Genomic DNA, 15,226 nt, shown 5'->3' with positions numbered 1-15,226 from the left:
TCTACAGATTTTTGCATGGAGAAATGTTAATTGATGAAATTTTACCATCAAAGTTTAAAATGTACAGTTGGCAAGTCTTCAGCAGTGTTACCTGAACACTTTGGAAAGGAATTCATAGCAGGCCCCTCTTAGATGACTTGGATGGAGGTTAGGCATTATGAACCTGAGTTTGTGACCCAGCTTCAGCATGACTTTCTCCTGAATCTCCTGTTTGCCTTTAGGACTCAGTGTCATTTGTGCATCTTTCATTCTTGTAGAAGCAGTTCGTGCTGCAGCAAGCTTAGAAAATTGTTATAAAAGAAACACAAGCTCAAATTAAACAACTTTAGTGGGCAAATCTCATCTTGACAGGAAGGTCCTCTTGCTGAATGTACCTGAATTCCCTTCTACCAGGTTGTGCCTTTGTCATTGGAGACCTGAATGCTAAACTCACAGATGCCTGGTTGAATTATCACTTCCTCTTACTCATCTCATTTTGTTCTCTGGGGAGCATGCTGAGAGAAGATCTAGGAAAACTAGCCTAGAATTTTCTTCTCTTGGCTGAATTACACAAGCGTTTCATTTACTGTTGACATTGGTTGATGTACCTAAGAATTGAACTCGGGCATCAGAAGGCCATTTCACTGCTGCTGTGTGCAGGATTTTTATATTTGGATGATGGAAAGGGAATATTTACATGCTTGGTGCGTGTAGGACCTTGAGATGCTTCTGGAGGACTATGGGAGCCAGATCTACCACTGCTGCATCTGTACCACTTGTAGAGACAGGCGGTGAGCATATGCCAACATCCTTTCTGCGTTCTAAATTCATTGCCAGTGGAGTTAGTTGGCGTGTGTTAGAGTGTACAACAATGTGTAGGCAGTCTAGAAGATTAGTGGATTAGTACTCAAGTGTGAAATCAGGAGTGCTGTAAAGTGATGGTATAGAAACCCTGCAAAGAGCAGACTTGGCAGGATTTGGCTTGCGATGCCAGAACAGATTCCTCAGGTTGAATTATGCAGCTTTATCCTGCAGGACTGACTTAGTGCTATGGATTTAGCTAGACTGAAGCAAACAAGCAGAGAAAGACTTTTCCTATTTTACATCTGTGTAACGTGACCACTGCTGTAAGCATAAATTTATGAGTAAGATTATACTAATGGTATTCTCTGTGCCTATACAGAGCAGTCTCTTTAGTGGAATTAGCTTGCTATGTGGTTTTAATTTTTACAGATCGTAGTAGTGAAACTATCAGAGCTTACCTCTGGCAACTGGTGCTTGTGATTAAAGCTGCCAAATACAGCAGCAAAACATGTATTGCAAACATTAATTTGAATTCTGAACAGCTGTTTGATTCATGTTCATGTACCTCTGTTGTTCACTGTTTGCAAGCATTCATGCAAATGGATTTTTGTCTGCATTAATGCAGTCCTTTACATGAATAGTCATTTTTGCAAGCAAATAATATTCTTTGTGTGAGTGGTGATGTCTCTCTAGATGCTTTTGGTTTTGACTCTTCCCGCCCTCTTTAAAACTGTCAGTTACACAAAGAACAAAATAATTAAGTGCAGTATGTAGAACCAAATAAACACCTTGATTAGTTCATGACCATCTCTGCTGCTAACATTTATTCATCAGGTAAGAAAAATGTCTTTAAAAAAATCAAGCTTTGTTTTCATGCTAAGAAAAAGACCTAAATTCAAAGAGAATATTAATCACAACAAATAACCCAAACATCTCTGCTTGTGAGCATCAATATTCATGATTTCACTGTGAAATTATTTGCCAAGTCTCCCTAGCATGTTATAGTACACGCTGACTGGCCAGTGGGTGGGAGTTGTTTGTGATGAGTACTTTGCAGTAATGTTTTATGTGTAACATCTGTTTTCTGCATCCTCCTGTTCAGTTTGCAGTCATTTGCCTGGGAAGTGTGTTTTGTTCAGAAGCAAATCTTTATTGCTACTACAGACTTTGTCTAAATTTTTCTGTACTTTCAGTTGATAGATTTGAGATGAAGCAAAATGCATTGTGAGTCATAGGTCATCTTTGACACCTGCCTTTTATTTTTATTTTTGTTTTTATTTTCAGGCAAGACTTTTTATCCAGGTAGATTTCATCATGGTATGTGATCAGCTCTCAAGAAGGAATTAGTACAAAATAAGGTTTCATAAATGAATGACAGAAGCAAAGTGCCAGTGAGTTCTTAGACTTTTTGTCTTTTTTTTTCCTGAGCTTTAGTCAGTAACTGATTGCTGTAGTGAGGCTTCTCTCTAAATTGTGAAGATATATCATCTGAGGCGGGGTCATATTTTATTATTTCATATCTGTTTGGTATGTTTACAGCATATGGTACATATATGAGGTTTATGTCTTCTCAGGTATGGTTCATACATGTCCAATTTCCTGTGTGGTGTTGTATGAGCTGTATACTATAGCACTGAATTTTGCAAACCAGACATTTATTTGAAGATTTTGACTAGGATGAAAATGTCTTTGGATTTGTCTTTGTCACTGCACAGAGATTTTGTAAATTCCATATTTCCATTTTGCTACTTCTTGTCCATTTTATTAGTATCTTTTAGCAGATTTCAAAGCAAAGGCTGAAGTGCAAGTTAGGAGATGGAGATACCTGCTTTCTAAGGGACCACTGCAATGAGATTGTTACCATAGTTTTCCAGCCTTTTCAGGTACAAGAGAAAATCCAGCCAGGCTTTAACGTTATTTTCCTTTGTAGGTTCCAGGCAGTATTGTGACTGTTATAAATATATTCCCCACATTTACATGGGATTTTTATCTTCTAGCAATAGCGTGTTGCCTCTGAACTTTTTAAATGTATGGTGCCTGCCAATTATCTGGTATTGTAGCACGGCAAAGCCTGTTGCCATGGAGCTTTGTGGACTTGCTTCACCAGTCAGCATACTTGTAGTTAGAGAACTGGTTAAATGATCTCTTTGTAGTGGTTTCTTCAGGGTGAAGGAAAACTGGGAAGAAAGGAGGAGAAAATGGATGGGGGGGCTCTTTAAGAAAGGTACATCCTTCTTGCAGCCTACATCCATCATATGCTTCTGTTGTGTCAAGTTGCCATTTTCTTGAAGAAACCTTACCTGTATCAGGCAATTGGTATTTGACCTCGAGCTCACAACAATGTGTGTAGCTAATTTTCTTTGTTTTAATACTGTTCCCCATGTTTCTTGTTTTGCTTTGCTGTGGATTACTGCCATTTTAGCACAGTGAGGAGCATGGCAGAGGATGATGTATCACATTGCTGTGTGAGGATTTTTTGTTGTGAAAGATACATAAACAACCAGGAAAGCTTCCAGTGTCTGCTTGTTACTCAGTTGTATGAATCAGCAGGATGCTGCTCCAAATCAATCTTAGCTACTAGACAGCTATTTAATAATTATTCAGAAAGGTCTGTTTCTCATTGAAATTTTCAAGCCAACTTTCTCCCTTTTTCACATAAACTGACAAGTTTGATGTAGCAGATCTCTAACTGTAGCTGGTGGTTGGTTTTCAGTGTTTGCTTCTGAATGCTGGATCCTACTGGTGCCTTACTGGAAGTCCAAGAATATTGACTTAACCATTCTGTGCATTTGTTTTTCTTAATCATATGATGCTGTTTGGTTCCTGTAGCCAGTTGTGGACTTTTGTGTACTGGATTCTATGCAGAAGTACTCACATTTGCTCATTTTTCTTCAGAATGTACATACTGCTATGGTACTTCTGTGTGTTTGAAATTATTCCCATCCTACGTGATGTACTGTTTTGCATGCCATAAGTGACATCTGTGTGAGCAAAATTGTACCACTGTGTAGTTATATTATCATTATGATTCCTGTTATCAGATACAGGGTTTATTTATAGTTTAACTTTCCATTCACATATTGAAAATTTGACTTGTATAAGCCTTTGGTACCTTGTCCCCTGAACCTGTAAAGTCTTCAGCTCAGATGAGGTTGGATTTGGTGGATTTCTTTGTGACTGCAGTTGCTTCAGGTTGATCCCCCCAAATCTGAAATTACTGATTCAGTCATAGCTATGGTGCAGGAAAAAGTACAACAATTCAATTTGAGTTGCCTGTCCTGGTTCCCTGACTCTGGATTTAGGAAACCTTTTGAGATACCACAAACTTCATGGCCTCATTGCTGTTAGAAGTTTGATTGTTGCTTATTGCTGTTTGTCTCTTGTCTTGCACTGGGATATATCACATCATCAACAGAGAGTGCAAAATAATGCTTTCATAAACAGTACTGGGTTGTGTGTCACCATGCTTATTATCTCTGAGTTCCTGGAGATGTGGATCTCACTCAGGTACCACAGGATATTTATGTAAACAAGGTGTAGGTTAAATGTATCAGATATCACATGCCTTGTGCTACTGTGCAGATGTGCTTCTTTCTGAAGAATATTGGCTTATGGAGCAGCAGCTGTTTATACAGATGTTATTCTAAAGGGATCTCCTGCTGGTACATACTGTGTACAAACAGTTTTAGATGCTCTTTAATCTATTTCTCTGATAGCCAGGCTCTTGAATAAGGGACGACTCTCCTTTCCCCTGCATAGCATTTTCCTGGGGAGACTTGATAGCAGAGAGACTAGAATCAACAGGCAAATGGCAACACCTGAATAAAGAACCTTCTTGATAATCTTGGAGGAAGTTGAGAACAAAAATTGGGCAACAGCGATACTAAATATATATTATGGATATCTAATCCCTCTTTATGTTTTGTGATAATACTTAGGTTCTGCAGTATTCCCATACCTCCTGGTTTATCTTTATCAGCTAGCTGGGTGTAGAGCCTAATGTGTATGCCACTTCCAAGGATCCTAGGAATCATTTGTTATGGTTTGCTACATAAATCTTAATGACTTTGCTGCTGGCAGGTTGTGACACTTGGTGCAAATCTAGGCTATGCTAAGTGCAAGCAAATTTTAAACCCTTTGGTGTTAAAGTTACTTGTTTCTGCTACTAGCTATAAACAGTTCTGGCTATTGAGACTCTTCACTATCTGCAACAACTCTATTGATGTGCAGAGATGCATGTTAGTCATCCAGTTGCTGTGTAGTATACTTGCAGAAGACATCTGACAAAAGAGCTTTTGTCTGAAAATCATCTTGGGCTATGAAATTAGCTCTTGCTCTCTAACAGTCTGCACGCTAGTGATGGTTGCAGCTGTTGGGTTTGCCTTGCAGTGCAGTTATGACTGAGGTTCTTTGGACCTGGAACTTCGTGACTCCTGTAGCTGTGGATTAGGGCTCCCTTGTATGATAAACCCTTTGTCAGCCTGTTTCTCACTCTCTTCACTGAGATGTTTGAGTGTAAGCATTTTCTTTCTCACACTCCAGCTGCTTCTTTACCCTCTTCTGCAGTCAAGCTATAATCCTGTGGTTTTGATATTGCAGGCTGTTGCCATGGAAATAATGGTGATTTCACAATTTCAGTGCTGTAAGCACTGCAGGAGGCAATGGAAAAGGTGGTTGGCAAAAGATATAGTGAGGACGTGGGGGACGGTTCAGAAGAGTTGTTTCTGAACCTGTTTTTTGGGGGGGTTCTGCCTCCTCTCTGTTATTGTGGTGTTCTTTTCTCTCCTTTTTTTTTTTTTTTTTGTAAATGTGATTTCATTAAAGATTGATGCCTAACAGTTTCACATGTTCTTACATTTTTTTGCAAGGGTTATTCCAAAGTGATGCTAAATGATCCTTTCCTTGTCCTCAGAATAAAAATGCAGTGCTTTCTTTGCTGCTTACAGTAATGCATTTTTGCACAAAAGGGCAAAGGTTGACATCTAAGCACATTCTGTTTAAGTCTTCTCTTTAGCCTGAAGAAATCCCTTTCAGGAAAACGTTTTCTTGATAAATAGTAAAACAAGCTGAGAACATCATGACAGGCATACACATTTAAAGCTGTCTGTGTGACTGATAATATTAAAACCTAATATATTCGTTATTTAATTTTTAGTGTGCTCTGCATATGAACAAGTGTGATGCTGAAGATCCACTTATGCAGCATCTGTTCTTAGCATTCTGTTGTGATTCCACATCTATACTGAAATCTTTTCTCTAAATATGGACACATAAAGGTAGAATGAAACTTACTGGAGGAAATCAACTTTGTTATAAAATGAATTGAATTGGCAGCTTAACAAGCTGAAGGCAAGTGGCATTCAGAAGAATTAGAATTTTTTATACTATATGTTTGAAAGCACAAAACAGCAGCCTTTTATCCCCAGCTTTTTCAAGCAACATTCCACTGATTATTGTAGTCGGAGAATAGATATTATCTGTAACTTTTAAATTAAGATCTTTGAATGAATTTTCAGTCTTCAGTAGGATGTAATCAGTAACGATGGTGACAGTAAACTTTTAAGATCTTTTTTTAATTAAAGATAGAGAAACAATTGTTTCAGCCTATCAGATACATTAAAATGATCTAGGAATTGCTTTTAAAAATATTTTGATCTTTTTCTGCTTGATATTCCATAAGTGGAGATAGAATAGCTGTTATATATGAAAGGCAAACAATAAGGAATGTTCAACATGACTCTGTCTTTGTGGGGCAGGTTTATTAGGAAGCCAGGTTTGTAAGGATGGATTAAATCCCTTGACACTTTACTTGTATGAATGGAAATAATCTTATCTGAATTTCACAAAAACTCTGCAAGAAACTTCTGCATTTTAAAATGACAAAATGAGCCAGAACTGTGTTTGCAGGACCTGGCCTGAAAAGATGCTAAATATCTCATGCTCTCAGATCTAATTGAGAATGTGGGCATTTGATAGTACTGTTACATAAATCAAACTTCTAAAATAAATCAAAAGAGAGAACATTTTCTATCTGAACTGTATTTATTACTGAACCTGATTTTTGGCATGTAATGTTTCATGGTGCCAAGTAAGTTTTAAGTGTTGTATGAAGGTGCATTTCTGTGGAACTGTATTGGATTATATATACTTTATGCTTGGCCCAAACTTGCTACATAACTGAAATACTTTTTTTTTTTTTTTTTTTAATGCATCACATTGGTTATAGAATTTTGTCTTTGCTGATAGAATACAGGTAGGATCTACCTTCTGTCTTAAGACTGTCTGTAAGAAAGTCAGTAAGATGATGAATATATTGATAAGTATTTTTGACTCCTGCCTGGAAAAGTAGTTTAAAACTCTTGATAAAAAGCCGTTTAGCTACAGGTTGTAGTATCTGATTGATATATGAACTTCTCCATGATAAATGAATTTGAAGAGCTGGACAGCAGGCAGATGTTTCAGTGCCTCATTTCAGTGACTCTGTTCCTGTTACAGGTGCATGTAACAGCATTGCAGTGATGAGTGGAATTTTAAAGAGGAAGTTTGAAGAAGTTGATGGCACCTCACCTTGTTCCTGTGTGTGGGAATCAGATGATGACATTTCTAGCAGTGAAAGTGTTGACAGTGGAAGAAATGTCCATCCATCCACTTCTAATCATTTTTCTCGTAAGTACTAAAGCTGTGTGTAAGGCACGATACTCCTTTTTATACAAGCTAAGAAAGGTTTATCTTACTTGGAAGAAATACAGTGTAGTCTATCTTCTTTTACTTTGAAGCATTTTTTTGTTTTATTACATTTAAATGTTGACACTGTGAGGAAGTGCTTCCTTTTGAAAAATAACTGTTTCTTCTGGTAGGTGTTTATGTAAAAAAATTTCAGAGGAAACTTCACTTTTATACTATAACGTTTACATCTAGATAGTGTGAAATGTTTTAAATATACAGGAGAAAATCTTCCATTTTGTGTGATGATTTGGGGGAAGAGGGAAATTGGCAGTAACAAAGCTTGAAGGCTAGTGCTTCTGCTTGACCCTGTCTTTTCAGAGTTGAAGTGTACATGATCTGTGACAGAATAACTGATACCTTTGATCATCTTGCCACCTGAGCCAATGCAACCACACAGCCCTCAGTCTTTTTCTTCCAATCAATACAGGAGTAAACAGAGGAAGAAATTTGTAATTCTTCCTGAGAAGATGTTAGATTCATATTTGATGTCTCCATGAGACACTTGAAGAACAGAAATCCTTTTCTTGTTCCCACTCAACCAGCTGAACATGAATAGTTAATCTAGAACATATTTTTCTTTTAACTTCTTGGGTTGAGTTTATCAGTTACTAAACTTGTATAATTTGTGAAATCTACATAAAGCCTCATATCTGCAGTAAACCATGTGTGTAAATTAGTAGCAGTAAGTCATCTGGACTTTTTAACAATTCATATGTAGCAGCTAGATTTTTTTTCTAATTGTATGCCTAATAAAGCTAGGCTAGAGCTATTTAAGAATTACAGCTGGCAATAGGGTTAGTGAAGTTCCTTATCTGAAAATGAAAAAAGCTCCTCATACCGCCTTCTCTTTGAGTGGACTTTTTAAAAGCACAGTGAGGACATGGACATTCAGCTGAGGGTGGTGGTGAGGGGTTGTACTCTACCTTGAGGGGCACCACATGAGTCTGTCCTGAAACCTGTCCTGCTTTTTTGATCCATCTTTATCGACTGCCTGAAGAAGGTGAGAGTGACTTGCATCAAGTTTGCAGAGAACTATATTGAGGGGAACAGTTGATGCCCTTAAGGTAAAGCCCCCATTCAGAGAGATTTAGGCAGGCTGAAGGAATGGGCTGACAGAAGACACATAAATTTCATCACAGACAAATGCAGAGCTGTGTACCTGGGAAGGAAGATCCCCTTGCAGTGAGCTGGGACCTGAAAGGCTGGGCAGTAGCTCTGCAGAAAAGGCCCAGGGCTCCTGGCAGACAGACAGCACGCTGAAGTGTGCCCTGGCAGGCAGGTGCAAGCCAGCAGTGTGCCCTGGCAGCCACGAAGGGCAGCAGCCTCCTGGGCTGCATGAACAGAGGCACAGCTAGGAGAGTGAGGGAGGTGACTATGCCCCTTGGCTCACCGCTCATGAGACTGTACCTAGAATATTGTGTCCAGGTTTGCCCCCCCCAAGAAAGACATTGATAAAGTTGAGCAAGTTCAGCGGAGGGTCACGAAGGTCATGAGGGGCCGGGAACATTCACCCTGTGAGGAGAGGCTGAGGGACCTGGACTTCTTCAGCCTGGAGAAAGGAAGGTTGTGGGGGACCTAGTAAAAACAGTGCAGGACCTGTGAGGAGGTTACTCAGAATGTAGTCAGGCTCTTCCCAGTGGTGTGTGATGGGATGGTGAGAGACAATGGATGTAGATTGAAACAAGATTATGTTCTGACTGAATGTAAGGAGAAACTTTTCACCATGAGGACAGCCAGGCACTGGAACAGGTTGCCCATAGAGGCTGTGTAGTCTCTGTCCTTGCAGATTCTCAAGACATGACTGGCTAAAGCTGTAAGCAACCTGGACTGATATCTTAGTTGACCTTGCTTGGAGTAGGAGGTTGGACTACAGACCTGCTGAAGTCCTTTCTAACCTGAGTTATTTTGTGGTTTTCTGGTATGTGTGAATTAGAGGTTCAGAGGGAGATGAAGTAGCACTGCTTTTTCTTGTGACAGAACCAAGCTCACTGGGAAGCAGAGTGGTATCAGCAAGCACGTGTACAGAAGCAGTTTGTACAGTGCTGTGAAACCTCGACTACACTGCTTTGGGGCCTGTTCTGATAAGTCTGTAGGGAACTGTGTTTCGCTTCATGAGTTTACTAGTTCAAGTCTTTGCTAGGGGTTGTTTGCCACTTCCCACTGTCAAATGTGTGTGTACATCCTGTGTTCTGATTTGATACTTTTGAGTTTTGCTGCCTCATCTGAGTGCAGCCAGCAGCCAGTACTGAGTGGTTTTGAAAAGCCCGGGTTTTCTATAGGCTTCTTGCAGAATTTAGAGTGCTAGTGGGAAGAACAAAGACTGGGATGACTTTAGACACAGGTAGATGTGTGATGTCCCACTTTCTCCTCCTCCTCAACTCATTACACTGCTTTGATTGTGTTTGATGCTCTTCTTACTGTTGGCTCTTGGAACTTGAACTCTCCAAATTTAGTGATGTGATTTTCAGCGTGGAATTTTTTCCATTTGGCAGTCTGCCAGTGTTTTTGTCTACTGAATAGGTTTCAGGGCATGATGCAGATACATTTATTTTTCTTTTCTTTTTTTTCAATTTTTATGTGGGTTTTTTTGTTGTTTTTTTTCCCCCTTTATTTTCGTTGTTTCATTCTTGACAGTGCCACAACCTATTTGCTCATGTTTCTCTAGGCAATGACAGTACTTTTCTAATGCAGCTGTCTAGGTAAGTACTTTGTAAGATTTTTGTGGAAAAACCCCACCCGAATGTCCCTGACTGCTGCAATAGTAGACTTTTATAAATCAAAAAGTAAATAATCAGTTCGTGTTTTCATAAAGCAGAAATACACAACAAAGTTTGAATTTAAGAAGCTTGCCTCTCTATGGTGGAATCTTGTACAATTTAGCAGCATCAGAATAGAAGCCACATATACTTCTTTTTACAGTGGTGTATATAGGGTGGTGAAGAATCAGACCTGTAGCCCAAGAAAATGTAATATGTCATGTAAATTAGCTGAGGAACTTCTGGCCATGTTCCTGTCTGTTTGGCAATTCCTATAAGACAGTTTTATTTCCCTAATTTTACTCGCATCCGTTGGTTTTTGGAAGTATTATATTTTTCTGGGGAGAATGGGTTTATCAGTCATTACTGCAACAGATTACTACTTACTAACATTTTTTCAGAGTATCTAAAATTGCATATTTTGTATCAGAACTTGTTATTTTCAGTCAGATTCTGGTAGTAGTGGTTTTCAGATTCCTGTTGTTTTGTTAATCATCAGCTTCTACAAAACCCAGATGACACATTAGCAGTCCAAAATCTCTAGGTGTAAAATGGAAATCAACAAGAATATTTGCAAATAAAGATTATTTGTATGAGAAAGTTGCAGGATTGGGTTTCATAATGTTTGAATACAGGGCAAAACAAGAAAGCATGCCCCTCTGTTGCAGACACCTCTGTCCTCGGTAGCATATGTTATACAAGTAACAGCAGGCTTTTGGAATATGTAAGACATGTTTGCTCTAGCCTCATCCGAGATCAGTGTAAAATTCGTTCCTCCTCAGCCCACTCTATGCAGTAATGTGTTTATTCTGTACACATGTTCCCTGAAGTCTGGGTTCTTACTGTGTGCCCAAAGCCACTCTGCTGTTCAGAAAAATCTGAAAAGATTAGCAGAAATTATTCTCACTCTTCTTTATCAATACATGTTCAGATTCATTGCTTTTCCAAGGGACTGCTGAGGCACACAACAGCAATCTAAAAAATCCTCTATTATGCCCTGAGCTTCAGTAATCCCTGTCAGTACACAGTAATTCTTTGTGATAACAGTATTTTATAAGCTGCATGTAGATTAAGACTGTTGTTAATAATTAATATGTAACATATTACATTAATCTTTATATTCCTTTTCCTGTGGTAGCATGTTTTATTCAAAAATAAGTGTTAGCCATATCCAAATCAGTTAAATTATTACAATAGCATTATATTGTTTTTTTATTTCCTCAATGGCATCCATGGAAACAAATGTGCCTTTTTCAATATAGATACAGGTCTATGTGTGTGTTTACGTGTGTGCATATATTTATAGCTTGAACAAAGCATAACTATATATGTAATTTGTAAAAGCATATATATGTGTTAGTGTACATATATATGTACAAGTGCAATAAATGTGGTAATGGCATACAGAAATGTTGAGTGTTATTTTAAATGTAAAGCTTGTGACAGAATACCACAGAACTGAAGGGTGAGAAGCTACGGGGTTTTATACGTACTGTTGACTAGGGTCCCAATCATGGTAACTGAAGAAATATATCAGTTTCTCTCCTGCTAAGCTTCAGAAATTTGAGTGAATCAGGCACTCATTTTCTAGTAAGAAGCCTGCACAATATGTGCAGGAAACAAATTAATTCATGCCATTCTTGTTAAGAGTTGTGATTTATGGTTGCTTCTTTTTTCCTTGAGGAAAGTTTACTATTTCACTCATGGATTGTTCGCTAGTCATTTTACTGGAATCTGGATTTCACTTTGTTTTAAATCAGAACTCTTTTCTAAACTCGTGCTTAGGGAAGTTGACAGATGAATTTGTGCTGGCTCAAACTTTATCTCAGGTGCAACTGGAAAGTTCCCTTTAATTTATGTCAGTTAACATTCTGTGGATTACTGAAGCACGTTATAGACCAACTATGATCAGCCCTGCCATTAAATATAATTCTTAAGCGGGGGTAGTGGTGGTGTGACAGTGAAGTTGTTTAACAGGTCTAGAAACTGCTAAGTGCAATCATGATAAAACAGAGTTTTATATTTAAGATCATTCTAGGAAAACGTAGGGAACAACAGTACACGTTTGATCTCTTGTCAAAATATGTGCACCTAGTTATTTGAAAAAATAAATTAAAGCTACGGAGTAAAAATATGTTTTAAGGACACTAGCTGAAAACAAAAAAAAAGTCCCCTAAATTTCCTCGTAAAACTCAACTAAGGTGTCTGAGATTTTTTTTTTTTTTTTTATAAAGATCTGAATCCTTCGACATTCACATGGCTGCTTTTCATATTATTCATGGTTAAACTACTTGGTTTGCTCACCCACAGTGAGGCCAGCCCAATAGTATTCCTGTTTATTATGATTATTTTCTTTTCAGCAGGATGGTCTCTGTTTAAGGGGCAAATGGTTGCAGTAAACCAGTCCTGTCAGTTAGCAATTATGAAGTGGTTTCACTAAAAGGCAGGAAGAACTCTGCTGTGTGGAGCTGGTCTATAATTTGGTTCTGGGAGATGGAGGGTGAAAGACGCATGTAGCCTGTGTTAGTCAAGAGTAGAGTTTTATTTTACTGAGTTTTGTGTCATAGGGAAAGAACCTGAAATAACATGTGGCCTGGAGCTGGACCACCCTGCGGTGGGACAGAAGCCTGCAGAATAGAATTATTTTTCTGAACAGCATATGTAAGAGACAGAAAGTAATGACAATACAGATTTTTAAAGTGATTTGCCTCAGTTTAAAATGCTGAAAATGGGATCTCAGGAATGCTGAAAATACTGACCAAAAGTCCCTTCCAGGATATCTCAGATGTATGATGAAAGAAATTCAGTCTCCTTAAGTGGAAGCTTGTACTGAATACTCTGGGAAGAGTCTGTATGCTGTTAATGTAGCCAGTGTATAGAGCAAGAGTAGTAAATACTATTACTTTTCAGACTGTGACCAGATTATTAAAACCAATAATTGTATCTGCTGTTACTAGATTCTTTGTTGGATTTAGGGAACTGTTTGACTCCCTAGTTGAATTCACTGAAGCACTTCCAGCATGGGAACCAGAGCCAGCAGACATTTTCCATTATCCTGTTGTTATGTCATGACTGACTTCAGTTTTTACAGTTTCTATGACAACCATGATTTTTGATTGGTAAAGAATAAATTGCTAGAAGATTATTTTTTTTTTTGGCGTGTACAGTATTTTTCCATCAAAAGAGTAGAGTGAAAACATCGAGATGCTTTTTGCTAATCAGTTTTGTAATTTAATTGCTGCCTAAATGTGGATACCTGTTTGTGGCAGACTCCACATACGCTAATTTTTCAGATAAAACAGATGAGAAAATAGCCCTATTACAGCTGCAAAATAACTTTCTGGAAAAATTAACCGGAACTTATACTTACAACTTAAAACATTCTTATTTTTCAAGTCATGCAGATATTTACATTCTCATGTTAACCCTTAAAAAATGTACTTATCAATACATGGCTCAAAGTAATACACCGGATTGTTTTCTGAGATTCTCTATCAGTTTTTGCAAGTCAACTGCGAAATGGTACTTGGCAATTGATGATGGAATTTCATAAGGTGGGAGTCAAAAAAAAGAGAAAAAGAGAGAGGGAGGAACAAGAAATAACTTGCTGGACTGTAAGAGAACAGAGAGGGTGTTGGAATGCACAGGTGAACAATTAGTAGTTACTGGGGAAATAGAGAGGAGCTAATAAAGAGCTGATCACAGTGGGGAGATTGCTTCTTGACTATGTCAAGAGAGAAGGAGGTTCCCTGAGACAAGAACTTGACAAGCAACAGGGTGTTTTTCAGTAAGAGCAAGAAAGCAGTGGTAACAGATTTTACTTGGTAAATATGTCAGTTCGCAGAAAGGGCTACAGATTGGCTGGCTCATAACTGGGAAAAGAGGGAGGGCTAATGAACAGAATGAAAATGAGCTAGCTTATCAAGATCAAAGGAATTTAAGGCTCCAGCAGTTTTCAAATTCTTAGAGTGACTCATCCTCTTTCAACTACATTGATGTGTGTGGAACCTCTTTCAAAACCACAGAAAATTACTGGGAAACGTTGATTGGGATTCTGTGGCACTTCTGCATCTGTTCTGCTTTTATTAGTTAGAGAAAAGCACCTTACACTAAGAATGTGTGTATAAATCCTGGTCAATACTCAGGAGTATGCACTGTCAGTGGGTCTGGAACCATCTGTTGCAGGCAGATCTGAATTTCCTAGTTCAGAATGATGCTAACATGATGTATGAAATTATATTTGCTGATTGGCTCTTTTCTGTGAGATTTGCTAAAAATTAAACATGATGGTTGGATTTTGTCCTTGATGTGTGGTGCAAAATAAAAATTAGATGAACAATTGCAGTAGATTGAGTCTTAGCCACTAGACTTGTTATAGCAGTTGATGTCTCTAGATGCTATTACAATATGCAAAATAATTTTAATAACTTTACAGTCTAATTTATCGACATAGAACATGAAGTTTCTTTTTTCTCACCTGTGACATGTGCATGCAATTTTAGAAACACAAAATCATGATGACCATGACTTTCTTAACAAAGAGGAATGAGCCTAAGCCCACAGTCTTTAAAATCCTTTCAGAAGGTCTTATTTTCAGCTAACTTCTGGCTTGGGTTTGAGCTAGTCTTACCTAATGGCCTTTTCTGGAAAAACCATAAGGTTGGAAGGTAGATGGGCTTTATTTTAGTGAAGATTTGCTCCATGGTCTTTGACAAATAATAATCAGAATTTAAAAATGTGTTTCTAAGGGTAAAAACCTTAAGATGTCTTGGGTACTAAAAGTAGCTGTCCTGCTCTTCCGACATGAAGAGACATTATGACACCGTTTGGATACCAGTGAAAGCTGTGGGTTGCCTGATAACATTGCATTAGCTTCTGTAGGGAAATCATTGATGGATCAGATTGCAAAGGGGGGAAAAATTGATTTTTCTGTTACCAGTTTATAGCTTCTAATAGCTTAA

The 15,226-nt window shown here is 38.2% G+C and overlaps 1 protein-coding gene across 4 annotated transcripts in view; it reads left to right on the top strand.

The window, feature by feature from the left end:
• The window catches only part of CSRNP3 (cysteine and serine rich nuclear protein 3), a 112,636-nt gene that overhangs the window by 6,659 nt on the left and 90,751 nt on the right, over nucleotides 1-15,226 (top strand). For 2 of the 4 annotated variants that reach the window (XR_003398797.1, XM_026852655.1), the window contains exon 2: nucleotides 7,279-7,449. Coding sequence is in view for 1 of the 4 variants with exons in the window: in XM_026852655.1 (XP_026708456.1) it covers nucleotides 7,302-7,449 (148 nt within the window). In the remaining 3 variants the exon portion in view is untranslated. Of the gene's footprint in view, nucleotides 1-7,278; nucleotides 7,450-15,226 lie in introns of those variants that run through there. The other 2 variants (XM_026852658.1, XM_026852660.1) reach the window with 2 other exon arrangements.

The sequence above is a fragment of the Athene cunicularia genome (assembly GCF_003259725.1).
Source record: "Athene cunicularia isolate RWA chromosome 7 unlocalized genomic scaffold, athCun1 chr7_part1, whole genome shotgun sequence".
Taxonomy (NCBI): Eukaryota; Metazoa; Chordata; class Aves; order Strigiformes; family Strigidae; genus Athene; species Athene cunicularia.
This window is presented reverse-complemented; position numbering and strand designations above follow the sequence as displayed.